Source organism: Lactuca virosa, chromosome 1 (genome assembly GCF_052849685.1).
Source record: "Lactuca virosa cultivar CGN04683 chromosome 1, Lactuca_virosa_CGN04683_v6, whole genome shotgun sequence".
NCBI classification, from domain to species: domain Eukaryota; kingdom Viridiplantae; phylum Streptophyta; class Magnoliopsida; order Asterales; family Asteraceae; genus Lactuca; species Lactuca virosa.
In genome coordinates this window covers 100818000-100835678 of record NC_136426.1, presented here as the reverse complement: position 1 = coordinate 100835678, position 17679 = coordinate 100818000, and the positions used below count along the sequence as shown (strand labels likewise).

Below are 17679 nucleotides of genomic sequence, written 5' to 3'. Positions count from 1 at the left end.
CTGATGCAGTGGGCAAGACCCAATATGTGCTTTATATGTTATTGTATGGTATGTGGTAGTTTGGGGGAGCTCACTAAGCTTCGTGCTTACAGTTTCAGTTTTGGTTTCAGGTACTTCAGCTAGCAAGGGGAAGGGTTCGGTATGATGGCATGACACACACCACAGTTTTAGCCTGGGAGTTAGACTCTGATATTTTTGACATGATTTGACATCAGTTGTGATATGAGACATATTTTATGACATTTTGAGACACACGACTTATGGTTTTTCTTATATGATATTGGATATTATGGTTTTAGTAATGTTTTCAAACGAAATTTTTGGCTTGTATTTTTTTGGATGTTTCATAAAAATTGAACACGATCAGAACATTTTAGTAAAGAGATGAAAAATTACCAATTTCAACAGGAAAAAGAAAGAAAAGAAACACTTGCAGTAAAGAAAAAAATATTACTGATTTCTATTCAGAGCAGGTGACAGGGAAGGAAGATGCAACAACAATAGAATCTAATAGCAGCAAAATACCTTCGTATTTTCTCCGAAACAAAATATCCCCATCAAGGGTTTGGTGACGACTCCTTGAAAAAACAGTGACGGAAGATGGTAGCGGTTGTGCTGATTTTACCGGTGAGACCTTTAGAGAACCGATGATGGTGAGAACCGATGGTGCGATGGTAGGTTTGTGGGGAAGGGCTTTCAATCATATGAAGTTTGGTGGTGGCTGAGATGGGGAATTTAAGAACGCAGGAACAGGTCGATGTTTTCTTGATGAGGGTAGGGTTTTAAATCATTAAACTAATTACCTAAATAAAAGGGATTGATGATTTAATTATTTATTTACCAAAATTAATATTTTAAAATGATGGGTCCACACTAATCCCTACATCCAAACAATAATTGTCGATCCACATATTAACCTAATTCTCTCTCTCTCTCTCTCTATATATATATATATATATATATATATATATATATATATATATATATATATATATATATATATATATATATATATAATTGAAAGGTTAAACTACAGAGACTTTGTAATAAAATATTCTAATAATATTTAAAAAAGTTTTCTAATAATATTTACAAAAGATCAACATTAGGTTAAGGTCCATCAAACAAAAAAATATTTAAAATATATATATATATATATATATATATATATATATATATATATATATATATATATATATATATATATATATATATATATATATATATAATTGAAAGGTTAAACTACAGAGACTTTGTAATAAAATATTCTAATAATATTTAAAAAAGTTTTCTAATAATATTTACAAAAGATCAACATTAGGTTAAGGTCCATCAAACAAAAAAATATTTAAAATATTAAAATGACAAAAATAATTAATAGGAGCAATTATGAAATCAAACCTATCATTAAATTAATTCAAGACGAGAGCTTCTACCGGTAGTATCAAGTGTTATTTAACTTTTATGAGATCCAAGGTTCAAATTCCGTCTAAAACCTAGATAGAATTAAAAATAGTTTAATAAAAAGTTAAATTTACCGTTAAGAAAACAAAGAAACAAACATACAATAAAAAATAATCGGTTTAAGAAAGTAACAATTTTTTAGTATAAATAGAGGGTGATCTTCCAACTCTAAACTCACACAACCAAAAAACAAAAACATGTTTAATTCTCAGATCAACCAATCTCACTCTTTCCATAACTTATTCACACTGCAAAAGCCCTTCCTAGCTAGAGACCTTGACGCCACCCACCATTCCTCCTCCTCCGCCTACTCCCCCACCACCATTCTCCTCCTGCCGACAACCACAAAGAAATTCAATGCCACACATAGTCGTAGCACTCGACCTACCTCAGCAGCTGGTAAAATAAAAGCCATAAAAAATCCTTTTCTTGCTAATATCACCAAAGTCAGTGGTGTCATCCACACCAAATCAACCTACCTCTTCAGTGTAACACCTAGCCGCCTTCTTGACGATGCTGTCAGTTTCATATGGACGTATGTGTTGCTCGAGTTCGTTTCTAAAGACCTTGATTGTACGTATACCTACTTTTTACAGTCAGGAAATGCTGTGTGAAATTCAAATTCAAAATACGATACGTAGAGTTTGGTAACTTTATTTTTATATTTTTCCATTACAGGCATATAGCATTTGCCACCTAAAATATCTGACTAGAACTTTAATAGTTATATATTTGGTTTTAATGTAATACTACTATATATATATATATATATATATATATATATATATATATATATATATATATATATATATATATATATATATATATATATATATATATATATATATATATATCTTACGTACCAATACCATGCATGTGTACAATACATATATTATGCCAGTAGATAATGCTCTCTACTTCGGTTCGATTTCATATATCACTTATGTTTGGAATCCAGAGAGAGTACATCAAAAGATAGCTGGAGACTTAAAACCCAATGGCAATATATGAAGGTTAAGATAATTTTTATTTTAAGAATATGGTATAAAAATTGGAGTTGATTTTTATACAGCGAAAGGTGAGCCGAAGAGGGTGAAAACGAAAGCACCTTATGATACTTTTGGTGGGCAATACACCTTCGAGTTTGACGTCCCTGATGATTTTGGGGAGATCGGAGCTGTGCTGGTTGAGAATGACTACCGCAACAAGATATATATACAGAAAATTGAACTCTCTGACAAAGTTACTTTCACATGTAATTCTTGGGTTCATTCAAGTCATGATAACCCCCAGAGGAGGATCTTCTTCGCCGACAAGGTTATATAACTGTCCGTATACTCATGTTTATTAGCAGTTCGTGGTGGTGGCAGCCATTAATAACCCTTCTTATTAATCTATTTGTAATTTGTACAGTGTTACCTGCCGTCGGAAACGCCAGAAGCCCTCAAGTCGCTGAGAAAGAAAGATTTGGAGTTCATTCGAGGCACTGGTCAAGGAGAGCGTAAAGCTTTCGAGAGGATTTACGATTACGATGTATACAACGACCTTGGGGATCCCGACAATAAGAGCTCCGATCTAGCACGGCCGGTGCTCGGTGGCAAGAAATTTCCTTACCCTAGGCGCTGCCGTACTGGTCGGAAAATGTCTTCCACAGGTTCATATAACGAAAGCAATATATCTAAGATAGTTGTTTGCAATTAAAGTTGACTTAAAATTAATTTGCTGAACAATCCATGTTGAATAACAGATCCGTTGACGGAGACAAGATCTTCAGACCCGTTTTATGTACCAATCGATGAAGATTTTTCAGAGATAAAGTCGGTATCATTTGGAGCGAGGACATTGTATAATTTGCTCCTTTCTGTTATACCCCGCATAGGCACGGCTTTGACAGGAAAAGACGAAGACTTTCTTTTATTCGAGGACATAGACGAGCTTTTCGACGAAGGAGTTCTTATTAATGGTAGTGATAAAGAAGTTGCAAGTGTTTTGCCTAGACTTATTCATGAGGTTGCTGATGCCGCAGATGACCTTATCAAGTTTGATCCACCTGAAACCGTCCGCAGTAAGCTAGCATGCATGCATTCATTACGTAATCTTTTTATTAAGTTATTTGTGATCGGATTCGTACATATAAAGCTTTTCTACACATTGCAGGGGACACGTTCTTTTGGCTCCGTGATGATGAATTCAGTCGACAAATGCTTGCTGGTCTTAATCCATGTAGCCTACAGTTGGTTACGGTATAAATATATAACACAACAAATTATGTTTTTGCATAAATTAGCAAGGAAAATATTATAACGTGAGTGTGTACATGTTGTGTGTAGGAATGGCCATTGATAAGTAAATTAGACCCAAAAGTCTATGGGCCACCTGAATCAGCAATCACCAAGGAGATTGTAGAGCGAGAAATTAAAGGTTTCATGACATTTGATGAGGTAATTAATGAAACCAGAAGGCCAAAATTAAATATATACAACGCCATTGATTGATGTTGAAAAATCAATCATGTTGTTGCAGGCTTTGGCACAAAAGAAACTGTTCATGTTGGATTACCATGATCTGCTATTGCCCTACGTAAGCAAAACAAGAGATCTTGAAGGGGTAACTCTATATGGTTCAAGGACTTTAATGTTCCTTACTCCTGCTGGAACGTTGACCCCAGTTGCCATAGAGTTGACTCGTCCATCATCAGAATGGCAACCACAGTGGAAGCATGTCTACACACCTTCTTTGGGTGCAACCGGTTCATGGCTCTGGAAGCTAGCCAAGGCTCATGTCCTTTCTCATGATTCTGGTGTTCACCAGCTTGTTAGTCATTGGTAACTAATTGGTTCCCATTTTCCTTGAGCTAATGCTTAATTTACACATGTTTGTATGTTTTCCCCCAACTAGATCACATTAATTCATAGATGAGCTGATCATGATCATGATTTGATTTGCGTTGCAGGCTAAGAACTCATTGTGCCATTGAGCCTTACATAATTGCCACCCATCGTAATCTTAGCCAAATACATCCTATTGCACGACTACTCCACCCTCATTTTCGGTACACCCTGAAAATCAACGCCCTAGCTCGACAATCTCTCATTAATGCCGGTGGTATTATAGAGTCAACATTCTCTCCTGGAAAATATTGTATGCAACTTTGCTCTGACGCCTACGATCTGTTGTGGCGTTTTGATCATGAGGCACTCCCAGCTGACCTGATTAGCAGGTGCATTTCCTAACTTAATTTATGCAACTAATTTTATCCGACGCAGTCTCTTTATCTATATGTTTATATTTTATAGGGGAATGGCTGTTGAAGATGAAACTGCACCACATGGTTTGAAGCTAACAATCGAGGACTATCCATATGCAAACGACGGTCTAATCCTTTGGGATGCCATCAAGCAGTGGGTTACATCTTTTGTCAACAACTACTACCCAAAAGCAAGCCTCGTAGAATCTGATGAAGAGCTTCAAGCATGGTGGAATGAAATTCGAACAGTTGGACATGGAGACAAGAAGGACGAATCATGGTGGCCACAACTCAAAACCCAAGATGATTTGATTGGAATCGTATCAACGATCATATGGGTGGCTTCCGGCCACCATTCAGCTGTGAACTTCGGACAATATGATTTTGCTGGTTATTTCCCAAACCGACCAACCATCGCCAGAACCAAAATGCCTAACGATGACCCAACAGATAAAGAGTGGCAGATATTCTTAAATCGACCTGAGGATGCGTTGTTGAAATGCTTCCCTTCCAAAAAGCAAGCAACCATAGTCATGGCGATTCTAGATGTTTTATCAACTCATTCCACTGATGAGGAGTATATTGGTAAAACTGTAGAAGGGCCATTTGAGGCAGAGCCAGCTATAAAGAAAGCATATGAAGAGTTTCGTGCAAGAATTAATGAAATGGAAGTCATCATAGATTCAAGGAATGCCGATCACAATTTAAGGAACCGAAGTGGTGCAGGGTTAGTTCCATACCAGCTTCTCAAGCCTTTTTCTGAAGCTGGTGTTACCGGAAAAGGTGTTCCAAACAGCGTCTCCATCTAGTTCAGTCGTTTCCAGCTGCAATAAAGCCTTTCAAGATCAATATATGGTCTGATGCTACATTAATAAGATCACTAAGTAGGTTGTTGTGTTTTTTTGGTGTGTCGTTAACAACATATGGTGTTGTTAAGTATTGTTGTTACCAACACTAGTAGTTGGAAATTACGTAATGTGAAATAAAAGAATCTTGGTTCTAAGAATAATCCAGTTAGTCTTGATCAATGACACGTAAAATATGTATTCAAGCTCATATATTGATGGTGTTTAGGGTTCTACACTAGCAATTGGACGGAACACAAACAAGCAAACACCCAAAGAAAATATAGCAATTAATGAATCCGATGATTAGATGAGTCTTAATCCACTACTACAAAAAAGGGCATTACCGACGGCCAAACCGTCGGTAATCCATCAGTAATAGGTTTACCGACGGAATTGCTACTGATCCAAATATGTCGGTATATTCTCGTTGTTAATCGTTTGTAACGGATTTCCGACATTACGACAAATTTTAGTGACGGATTTTACAGTCGGTATCAATAACGGATTACCGACGGATTTATATATGCAACGGAATACCGACGGAATAATTCAGTAACGGGTTACCAACGGAATATTTTGTGACAGAATACCGACGGATTTTCTTGTAACGCATTACCAACGGATTCTGACAGTATAAATATAATTTTTAAATTTCATGAAAAATCCAAATTTATTATATATTAAAACCATAAAATTATTAAAACATACATCAAATCCATATTTTAAAACCAAGAAATATAAAAATAAAAAAGTTTCAATATTTGACAAACATTAAAACCATAAATTTCAAATCCATATCGATATTAAAACTTAATTTACATATTTACTTATATATAATAAAAAAACCCATAAGGAGTCACCAGTACGATGTAGTCCTCTTTCTCCTGCCGCCACTAAAGCTTTGATGTCATCTTTTCTATTTCATGAGCTTCCATATAGCTTACGCTCACACCTGCTACAAAACACACCTTAGAACACACGGGTAACTTAGTGTATGTGTGTATGTGTGTGTATGTGAGAGAGAGAGAGAGAGAGAGAGAGAGAGAGAGAGAGAGAGAGAGAGAGAGAGAGAGAGAGAATTCTTAGTAGATGGACCATTTTAAATGATGGGTTAGATCTTCAATTTGATCTCCTTCATTCCTCAGCAATATAAGATGCTGCACAAAACAAAATATGTTATTGATATGATAAAATTAGACTTACTAAAATTATCTACAAGAGGCTACAACTCAACCTCCATCATATCTCCATTGTTATTTGGTATAACATCAGAAACAATAAGCAAACCCAAGAGTCTCGACAAGATATAAGTAAAAAAAGATTTTTTTATATAATTAAATCACACAAATGAGGTTCACGGTTAATTAAATACCACTTAATAAAAAAATACCTCTCAATAATTTGCAACAAAGCAAGATCATTCACTTCATGTTGTCCATGATCAGACCAATAACCATGTTGAGCCTAGTGATGATCTTTGTGAATAATGAATAATGATATCATCACATATACATAAAACATGGATAAAAAAGTCAAAATTAACTGTAAGCAAGCACACTAGAAAGAATGATATAAACAATTAAGGGCAATTAAGTAAATGCATACCTCCATCTTCAGCAACACCATAAATTAATTTGATCGTCTTCTTCACTAGCAAAAATGCAATGGCAAGATGAATCATAAATTATTAGATTAGGACACCAAGTTTGGTGGAGGGCAGCATACCTTAGTTTTGCAGAAACCGGTCATCCTAATGAAGCAATTATAATTGTTAATGGGCATAAACTTGGAACAATGGGACAAGCTATTCCAATTTAGTGACAATCGTTCACGAATTTTAGAAAATTATCATCATAGAAAATTTTAGTCACAATCACATCTGATGCAGCATCAATCTGCAACACAAAATGTCATTTGTAAGTTAGCAGTCAACATAAGGAATACTACCTCAAAGCACCTAAAATTTTAAAGTAGGTTGTATTTTGGGACACATAAATTGTGTAAAAAGATTGTACCTTTCTCTTGAGATAAGCAAGATCCTTTTAGTATGCTTCGGGTGTAGCCAAGCCATTGCCTTCAATGGCTTCAGGATGTGCCTCTGAGAAGTAAATTTTTAGAAAGGTTAAGAAAAGCGTGATAATAAAGTGTTTTCCCTAAAATACATTGATATTAAATAGAATAACATTTACAAGTAATACTAATAGAGAAAATGAAAAAATTAGCCAAATAAACTAATTACTTTGTGGAAAATACCAAAAAAAATTGAAATTGCAAATTTGGCCACAGAAATCACAGATGGGAATGGTCCATCTGCGATTTTCACATCCCATCTGCGAATGTACAAGTGGCTAAAGCACAACTCTAAAGCACAGTTGTGCTTTAGCCACTTGTACATTCGCAGGTGGGTTATTTTAAATTTTTTTTGGTATATATATAGGGGTTTACCAGGCTAAAATCGCAGATGGACTGTGTCCATCTGCGATTTCCTCTCTCTTTCATCTGCGAATTTATGTTTTTTTTTTTGAATTTTGACTATGAAATCAATGAGTTTGACTACGAAATAACCTTATTATATATAAACTTTTGTAGAAAATTATCAGTTTACTTGTTATTTCTTTAGGAAATTTCTTTAAAATCTCTCTAAAAAAATGATTGAATATTTGGTTTGTCTTGTAAACGGTGGGATATGGCAAGTTATTGAAACAAATCTGGAATACGTATGTCCACAGGAATGTATTTCTGAATTCGCTTTGATATTTTCTGAGTATATTAGTTATAGTGATTTTGTATCTTTGGTGAGAAGCAAAATTGGTTTGTTAGACAAATATATAATTAGTCTTCGTTTCCATCATCCTGAATTGAATTATAATACAGCCATAGTTGAAGATATGGATGTTAGAATGTTGATAAATGTAATCAAATGTAGTGGAGGAAGGGCTGTGAAAGTGTTTGTGGTGGTTGATGAAGGAGATGAGGTTAATGAGGCTGGTCAGAGTGGAAATCAGCCGGTTGGTAATTTATGCAGCTATAAAGGGAGCAACGATCCGATAGGTACTTTCAATACTCCTAGTGTACCTAAATTTCACAGTGTTGCTGAAAATGTTAATGTTAGTTATTCACCTATTCACTATGTGGATCCTGAGAATTACAAGTATGTTGGCGATGATGATGTTGGTACATATCTTAATGGCGTGGGTGGTCATTGTGTTAATGTTCCCGAACAAGAAGTTAAAGTTATGAATATGCGTGTAGTAGATAAAAGTAAAAAAAAAAAAATTATGCGTCAAAAAGATGAAAAAAAACATGTTTACGGGAATTATGTTGATGTTGCTGATGTAGCTTTAGATATAACCGACTTAGAAAGCAATTCAGATGTATATGAGTTGGGTGATAAAGTTAAAGCTAAGTTTCCCGATAACCTTTTTTATGTTATGCCCCCTCTACCAGCATGCCTAGTTGATATTAATGAAGATATCCCAACACAGATGGTAGACATCAATCTTCAAAAGATTGACTGTGAGAGTATATTTAAGAACAAAGAACTTTTAAAGCGGGCTATTGGTAAAAAATGTCTTCGAGAAGGTTTTCAGACGAGGACAAATAAATCCACCAAATCAAGGTATAAGGCTGTGTGTGTTTCGAAAAATTGTTCTTGGTTACTAAGAGCAAAAGCAATTAAAAATTCTGATGGACTTTTCCAAGTGAATAAATTTGTTGATATACACACATGTTCTTGAACAATTTTGCAACCTAATCATCGACAAGCAAACAAATATGTTTTGGGTGAATATCTTGCTGATGTTTTGGCTGAAGATTATAGTAGAGTTTATCGGGGAAAATATATTGTTAATGATATGAATACTCAATTGAATATCAATATCTCATACCATCAGGCATGGCGTGCGAAGCAATATGCATTGTTGTTGTTAAGGGGTACGAAAGAGGATTCTTTTACCAAACTTCCGGCTTATTTCCACAATTTGGTCAAACATAATCCGGGTACGGTGACACATATTAAAACAGATGGTGATGATCGCTTTGAGTTTTTGTACGTCGCACTTGGTTGTTCGGTTAGTATTTTAATATTTTAATATTTTTTCATTTTTATTTTGGTGTATTTGAATAGATATGCAATGTATTGTAGGTACGCGCTTTTGTCAATTTTTGTAAACCGACCCTTGTAGTAGATGGAGCCCACCTAAAGGGCGAGTTCAAAGGTACCATGTTACTTGCAATAACTAAGGACGGACAAAACCAAATATTACCGATTGCATATGGTATATGTAAAAATGAGTGTACAGATTCTTGGACATGATTTTTTCAAAAACTACGTGATTGCATAGGCAATATGCAGGAGCTTACAATTATATCTGATAGGTCTCCATCTATAGTGACATCCGTTGCCAACATTTTTCCTCACGCTCATCACGGAATATGTGGTGTCCATTTGTATTTCAACATAGTATCTAGATTCGGGAAGAGTAACACAGTTAAAGGAATTTTTTGGGAGGCTTGTAGGGCGTACACAGTTGATGCTTTTGATGCTGCCATGGAACTTATGAAAAAGACAAAAGAACCAGTATGGGAGTACTTAAAAAGTATAAATCCAGAAACTTGGTCTAGGGCACATTTTAGAGGGAACCGATACAATCTTATGTCGTCCAACAGTGCGGAGTCTATAAATGCATTATCTAGACACGCACGTAAGGTGTCGATACTTATGTTGATCGATTTTTTTCGTGCAACAATGCAACAGTGGTGGTTTCAAAGACGTAACATTGCAGGTATTAAGTTAATTTTTAATATTAATGTTTTATTAAATGTTATTGATCTTAACTTCTTCATTTTGTCTGTTTTTTAAGCGGAAGCAACAACAACACTCACCCCTTGGGCCGATGATATTGTAAAAGAAAACAAAAAAACTTTTAGTAAGTGGGATGTTCGCATGATCTCAAATACGAAATGCGAGGTCAAAAAGAGGGCATTGACCGACAAGACAAGACAAGACAATGTACTTGTCTGCAGTTCATAGTTCAACTTTTTTAATTCATAGTCAAACCAGTTCATTTCATAGTCAAACATCACTGATCGACAAGACAAGACAAGACAAGACAATGTATTTGTCTGCAGTTCATAGTTCAACATTTTAAATTCATAGTCAAACCAGTTCATTTTATAGTCAAACATCGTTGATCGACAAGACAAGACAAGACAAGACAATGTACTTGTCTGCAGTTCATAGTTCAACCTTTTGAATTCATAGTCAAACCAGTTCATTTCATAGTCAAACATACTTTTCTGAAATAAAATTTCTTCTATAAATGGGTGTAAAGTCACTCCATGAAATTTATCTGTGAAAGTAAGTCATATTTGATAGAATAAATAAGGCAAATGACATACTGTAATTGCGGAGGTGAACGTATCATTAGGATTTCGGGTACAGCTAAAAACCCAGGAAGATTATTTTACGCTTGCCCATATATGGTATCATGTTCTTAACTTCATTCATATTTACACCCTCATGTTTATATGTCAACAATTCTTATTGTCAATGTTTAAATTTACAGGGACCAAAATGCGGGTTTATCAGTTGGGTTGATGAAGAGAAGGACCAATCATCTATGGTAATAGCTAAAGTGGCTAACTCTAATAAACACTTTCAATCAGAAAATAAGAAGTTAAAGATAGTCTTGGTTTGTAGTTGGGTGTTGTTTTTGGCAATTATTGTTTACAAGTTGTAAGCTTTTTAATATTGTTTTGATAGTTTTGAAGTTGTTACGTCAATAAATTGTTGTTATGTTTAGAGCAGTGTACTTGTAACGTTAAAACAAATGGTGGTGTCGTTGTTATGTTGTAAGTATTGAAGTTATTAGTAGGTCATTAAATTGTTGTAATTGTTATTATGTTTAAACTTTTGTATTTGTAACGTTAAAACTAAAAATAGACTAATGGTGTACTCGTTTGTAGTTGTAACATTAAACGCTTAATAATCAAATCCAACATTCAATTACATATAAAAATATATAATCCAACTACATAGGACCAAAACTCGACCCCCAATAAATTTTTGTCATCCGTTGGCGAAACTCTAAAGTTGCGTTCCTTGGGTCAATAAGTTCACGTATTGGTTGGCTTGAAACTAATTGTTCCATAAACATACAAACAAAAACACCGCAATCTCCCAACAGACTACTTTGTTGGGGAACATTTGTTTCCAAAATGAATTGCATATTCAATGGAATCCTTGGGATGTTCCTCCAGGCCCAATAGTCAATCTTGTCTAAATGATCTGCCACCCGAGCTTCAAATTTGGTAAAGGTTCCATCAGAGTTGAATTTTTCATAAGCCCCTCTACCGAGGCTGTCATAAAAATGGACTTCCATTGACGCCAATCGTAGTTCCCCAAATAACCAGTGATTAGGGAATGAATGAATCGGCATTAGGACCTGTATAAGGTAAAAAAAATAAATATTTATGTTTACATATCACAATACAAAAACATAACACAATAACGAAAAAATTTTAAAAAAATAAAATTCAGTTTACCGTATCGACATCCCACCAAGCAACCATGAAGTTGGGGTATGTAGCAAAACCAGACATAAACGCCCTCCAATCGTACCCATCCTCCAGAACATAGCAAGCAAAACGTCTCTCCATCAAAACGTCTCTCCATCAGTAATCTATACCAAATGGTCATATGCTGCACAAAATTATGATACTTTTGTTATTAATTAAAAAACAAAAAACTTTTAAAATAATAAATCAAAAGATATTTTACCGCTTCGTCCAACCATCCGTCGTGTGTATGCCCAAACAAGGCGCTCCAAAAAAATCTATCTAACACCAAATTATACAAATGATGTTGCACGTTATATGAATGAAATAAATAATTCTGGATCACAACCTCACCGCCTGCTACATAAGGTTACAGGCGCAACACAGAGAAGTCGTAAACAACAACAAATGTTGGAGGAGGAACGGGGCTTATTGATTTGATATCAACCTTCTTTTTTGGTCTTCTTTTTTGCTTCGGTGTCGTGTGCAACTAAAACAATATTCAAATGTTTAAATCTCTATCTTTCAAATAATCCACATAAAAATAAAATTCTATTATTACGATATAAGCTTTTAAATTAAATGACTACCTGGGTGTAAGGAGTGCACTTATACTTTGATGGATTTCGAGCCTTCGGTCTATCAGGTGTAACTTCTTTGCCATCAAAACCATAATCATCATAATAATTTACATTTCCCGTAATTATTAAATCATCTTCCTTCGACACCTAAATTAATAAGCAATAATCTCTAATAAAAAAATGTTTCAATCTACTAAAAAAAATAAAATAAACGTAAGTATAAAAACCTCTTTAGCTTCATTATCATCATAAAAATCAAACACATCATCATCAAATTTGTTCCTACTACAACCCGCATTCTCATTCCTCTCCTCCAACTCCTACATTAAAATTAACACATTATAGTTATTAACGAAAGACACCTTAAAATTTAATTATTAAAATCGTAACCGTAATATATATAATAACCTTGTCGTCTTCAATATCACCAAAAACATTTTCATTTGTATTATTTTTATTCATCCCTTCATCTTCTACAACCTACATTTTCAACTATAAAATATGAACAAAAATTTTCAAATATGTTAATAAATTATATAAAAAATGTAGCGTGTAACTAACCGGTTGACCTAAATTTGTTTGGAATACTGCAGGCTCCTCAAAACTGATGTTATTCCATAGATCTTCATTATTCACTTCTTCAACAAACACCTCAGTAGGTTCTCGGTTCATAAACACATGTTGCTCCAGTGCATGTAGCCGTTTCAACACCTCCTCTAAGCTGGGTTTCCCACTACGCCCACCTCTACCGTGAGAGCGACCACTAGACGACATATTAGACGAAAATTCGTCTTGTCTCCTAAAATGGTCCCGTACTGGGGATGGAACTAATTTCCGTTCACCATATACATACTCTTGCAATGACATATAATAAGATGTCATCTCATCATCACTCGGTGACATTTTATTTCTTGGTCGTTGTCCCTCCTAAAAAATTGAACATATTAAAAATGCATACAAAAGTATAATAAAGAATTTTATTAAAAATAAAAAAATTATAAACCTTTGGCATTGAAAAAATCTTATTCACATCAACCCATTTCAATTTTTTTGTGCCACTCCATCGTTTCATCCGAGGCATGTCTCTATTTTTTCTCAATATATATCCACAGGAACGAACAGCCGGAAGCATCTCATATATCCATATCTACAATTTTTACAATTATAGTAATAAAAATTAAAATTAAAATAACTAACATAACAATAAAAACATTTAAACATAAATAATTTTGTATACCCTAAATGGAGCCGTAAATCCTGAGACGGAGTATTTTAAAGTTTGACGACGTTCCGGCAGTGGTAAATATTTATTTATCTTGTTCCACGTATCCTCAAGGTCGTCATAGGTAAAATCTCATAAATAGCTACCCCAAGCAAAACTAACAAAACAAAAAAATATTAGTTATAATATATACATTAACAATAATAATATGAAACTTTCAAAGTAAACAAAAAATACATGTTCCAGACATCCAAATTCTCAGCAAAAAAAAAAAAAAAAAAAATCTTGTGACACCCGATCATTTATTTCTTTTCCCAAAAATCCTTCACACAAAATGTATATCAAACATATTCTAACTGCATCAGCGTCGCCAACTTCTAAGAATGGATGATTTAAAATATAACTTTTCAGGTCACCGATTTTCACCGAACTATTTGTATGGTTCGGAAATAGACGTTCACGCAATAAACATCTTTTTTTAATACTACCTATTTTTTCTGACACTTTTTTGCCGATCATTTTAGGATACTCGCCAAAATTCAACCCGGTTATCAAACAAAACTCTTCCTGGTCATATACCATTTTCGTATCACCCACTCTAAAATATAACCATTTTATTCCATCTAGAGATAAAACAGCCTCCGGCCATATCTGATGAAGAAACATCTTGTGGAACAACAATCCGTCCCCTTGTAAACGAAGGACGTCCAACAAGTAATCAAATACTGTTTATCTAAAAATATCACGTCTGACACCATCTAACACCTAAAATACTTCCCAAATGTTACACCCCGATCCTTTTAAGTTCACAATAGCTTTAACATTGAAATTATTAGAATCATGCTGCAAAAAAAACAACATATTAGAAAACTAAACAACTATTTCATTTTAAAATATTCGAATATTAAATGCAATAATAATCCAACATTCAAATTACAAACATAAACAATGCAAAAACCAACATTTAATCAATAATTTTTATATCTACGCTGAAAAACAATAACATACTATAACAATTTTTCAACTTAAACGACAACTATATACAATTTTTCAAGTTATACGACAAGTATACAAACGATTTTTAACTTTCAAATTAAAAAAAATAACATATTCTAACCATACTATAACAATTTTTCAACTCAAACGACAAGTATATACAAATTTTCAAGTTATACGAAAAATATACAAACGACTATTGTAAACATATTGTAAACATTATTATAACTATTTTTCAAGTTATACGACCACTTATACGACAAGTATATACAATTTTTCAAGTTATACAACAACTATACAAACGATAAATAACATATTCTAACAATGCTATATCAATTTCTCAACTTAAACCACTAACCAAACATATTGTAAACATTATTGTAACAATTTATTTAACTTTGAACTTAAAAAAAACAACATATTCTAACCATTTTACTAAATGTACAACTAGCCAATGTACATTCTACGCAGTCTATACTTGTACATTTATACAACCACTAACAAAATATCATTAAAACTTCAAGGTTACTAATAAATAATATTAAATCTATCAAATACAACAAAATTACCCAATCACAAACAATATAATTTCATTTTTTTACACTAACTATAACAATAAATAATAAAATAATATAAACATATACTAAATAAATGTTAATTAAAACATAAAAAGAGTTAAAATCTAACAATATTTTCGGGATTGTTGAAAAAATCGTCCATTTTCTTCAAGAAATCGTCACAGGGAATCGCCGAGAGAGAAAATTTTTCTAAATTGAAGAGTGAAAAATGAAGAAAAAAACGGTTTTATAGTGTTTTCTTCCGAAAATCGCAGGTGGAATAGCGTAAATCGCATATGGACTATTCCATCTGCGAAGGTACAAGTGCCTAAAGCATATGCTTTAGGCACTTGTACCTTCGCAGATGGAAAGCCAAAATCGCAGATGGGTCATTTGCATCTGCGATTTTAGTGGTTAAAATTGTAATTTTGATTTTTTTTTGGCTAAATGTGTAAGGTAATTAGTGTATTTGGCTATATTTGTAATTATCTCATACTAATATCATGCAAATGGAACTCGATAGACTCGATATAAAGACAAAGAGAAGCTAGATGGAAACCTAGATAACCAGCAACATCTATGCCAAAGTAGTCATCATATGACTTGCGGATATATTCCACCTACAAAAGAAAAAAAAAAAGGACAAAAATTTGATATCAAAAGTCAAATCTATTAATTCCATGTGTAATGACTGCAATAATTCTCTTACTGCTTAATTAGTTCACTTGAAAATAGGTGCAATTTTTATAGATTCTTGATGCACCATGACGTAAAGTTCTTCATTATCTAAATAATCTTAAAGAAGGTAAATCGACTTCACATACCTCAAACTAAAACTCATCTATTTAACAATGTTCAAAAGGAATTTGTATATCAAACAAATTACTAGAAAATGAGCCAAATTCAACAAGTAGTTTGTTAACTCCAAGCAAGCAAATGATAATCTCAGTCAAATAACATGTTGCCAGTTAAAAATATGATGTTGAATATGTAAATCAAATATGATCCTACCATGCAGATCATTTAACTTGTGATGACACTTGGCAGCTAGTTAAGAAATATGGCAGGCTAAGAGAACATCTCTCAGGACTCCCCTGTTCCCAACCATAATTTGAATGCACTTTGATTTTCTATCCAAAAGCTTGTCAAAGTAATTAAGAAGCAAAAATACCACTTGCATGAAAATCACAACAAGATTTATGAAACCATATAACCTTTCCCATTCACCAGTTGCCTTTGCATGCCTCTCCAGTGCTTTGTAAATTCGATCCAACTCCATTGAATATGTTGATTGATACATCCATATTAAACTATCTTCCTACAGAATTCAACAAAATACAATGATAACAAAGTAACACCATAATGGGAACTGAGCAGGACTGTAGAAGTTAAACCATATAAGAAACATGACATTTCACAATATAAACGAATCTAAAATTAAAAAAATAAAAAAAAATCGAGCAGATACATAATAGAATTAATTTGTGCAGATGTATACGTAGATGCATTAAAACATGTTTGTATAGACATAGAAGCACATATTGACCCATTTTCCTTCACCGGGGAATTTTATCGAACATCTGGCATGCATGGAAATGGAGAGATAAGAACTAAAATTATTGTAACACCCGCAGATTCGGGCTAGTCAATTAAAATATAATAAGCGTTAAAATGGTTTTTTTTATAGAAGATTATCTAGGATAAATAATCTTAACTAAAGTAATAGTTAGGGTTAACAATTGTAACATATTTGACGTAATAAAGAAGAATTGTGTGAATATTATATGTTTCATAATTATTATAATATAATAAAATAGGAAAAATCAGTCGAATCGTCCGTAAATCGTAAAAATAAGTGCGCCAAACATATATATATATATATATATATATATATATATATATATATATATATATATATATATATATATATATATATATTATATTTAGAAAGTACACGTCTTCCCGATCCCAACAATATAAATTTCGTAGAAATTCGACTCCGTATGAATTAGATATGATTTTTATAAGATATAAAATTCAGTCGTGCACAACGAATATATGACGTAAAAAGCTACGAAGAGAATGGTTGACTTTTAACTAATGCGACCAAAAAGAAAATCGTAGTACTTCTTAAAATAGAATTTTGAGAAAAAGAATGCCAAAAACGGATTCCGTACGAAATAGTTATGATTTTAGCAAAATCATT

At 33.4% G+C, this 17679-nt stretch overlaps 1 protein-coding gene and 2 long non-coding RNA genes across 4 annotated transcripts; 1 reads left to right on the top strand and 2 right to left on the bottom strand.

Annotated features, from left to right (window-relative positions):
- The first annotated feature begins 1661 nt into the window (after positions 1-1661).
- On the top strand, positions 1662-5520 carry LOC145118209 (lipoxygenase 2, chloroplastic-like). The gene is made up of 9 exons (XM_079054183.1): positions 1662-2037; positions 2537-2781; positions 2878-3118; positions 3212-3529; positions 3622-3707; positions 3795-3905; positions 3988-4289; positions 4418-4684; positions 4761-5520. Exons 1-9 carry the CDS (start codon positions 1662-1664, stop codon positions 5518-5520), a joined length of 2706 nt encoding a protein of 901 aa, XP_078910309.1.
- Positions 5521-6405: 885 nt separating this feature from the next.
- Positions 6406-16839, bottom strand: LOC145105849 (uncharacterized). Of its 2 annotated transcripts, XR_013707428.1 has the most exons (5): positions 16701-16839; positions 7165-7209; positions 6950-7034; positions 6655-6716; positions 6406-6511 (listed from the first exon to the last, which is right to left on the bottom strand). It is a non-coding gene; the product is annotated as an uncharacterized LOC145105849 (long non-coding RNA). The 2 variants fall into 2 exon arrangements; XR_013707427.1 differs by lacking the exon at positions 16701-16839 and having other exon boundaries at positions 7165-7310.
- Positions 12968-13367, bottom strand: LOC145105846 (uncharacterized). Its single transcript, XR_013707426.1, has 3 exons — positions 13260-13367; positions 13107-13178; positions 12968-13018 (listed from the first exon to the last, which is right to left on the bottom strand). It is a non-coding gene; the product is annotated as an uncharacterized LOC145105846 (long non-coding RNA).
- Positions 16840-17679: the final 840 nt, after the last annotated feature.

What these genes read in the sequence shown, in the direction of transcription:
- LOC145118209 (XM_079054183.1), top strand. Translation starts at nt 1,662, where the DNA reads ATGTTTAATTCTCAGATCAACCAATCTCACTCTTTCCATAACTTATTC. An exon ending in GGATCTTCTTCGCCGACAAG is followed by an intron (nt 2,782 to 2,877) that starts GTTATATAACTG and finishes TAATTTGTACAG; the next exon opens with TGTTACCTGCCGTCGGAAAC. An exon ending in CCAGCTGACCTGATTAGCAG is followed by an intron (nt 4,685 to 4,760) that starts GTGCATTTCCTA and finishes TATATTTTATAG; the next exon opens with GGGAATGGCTGTTGAAGATG.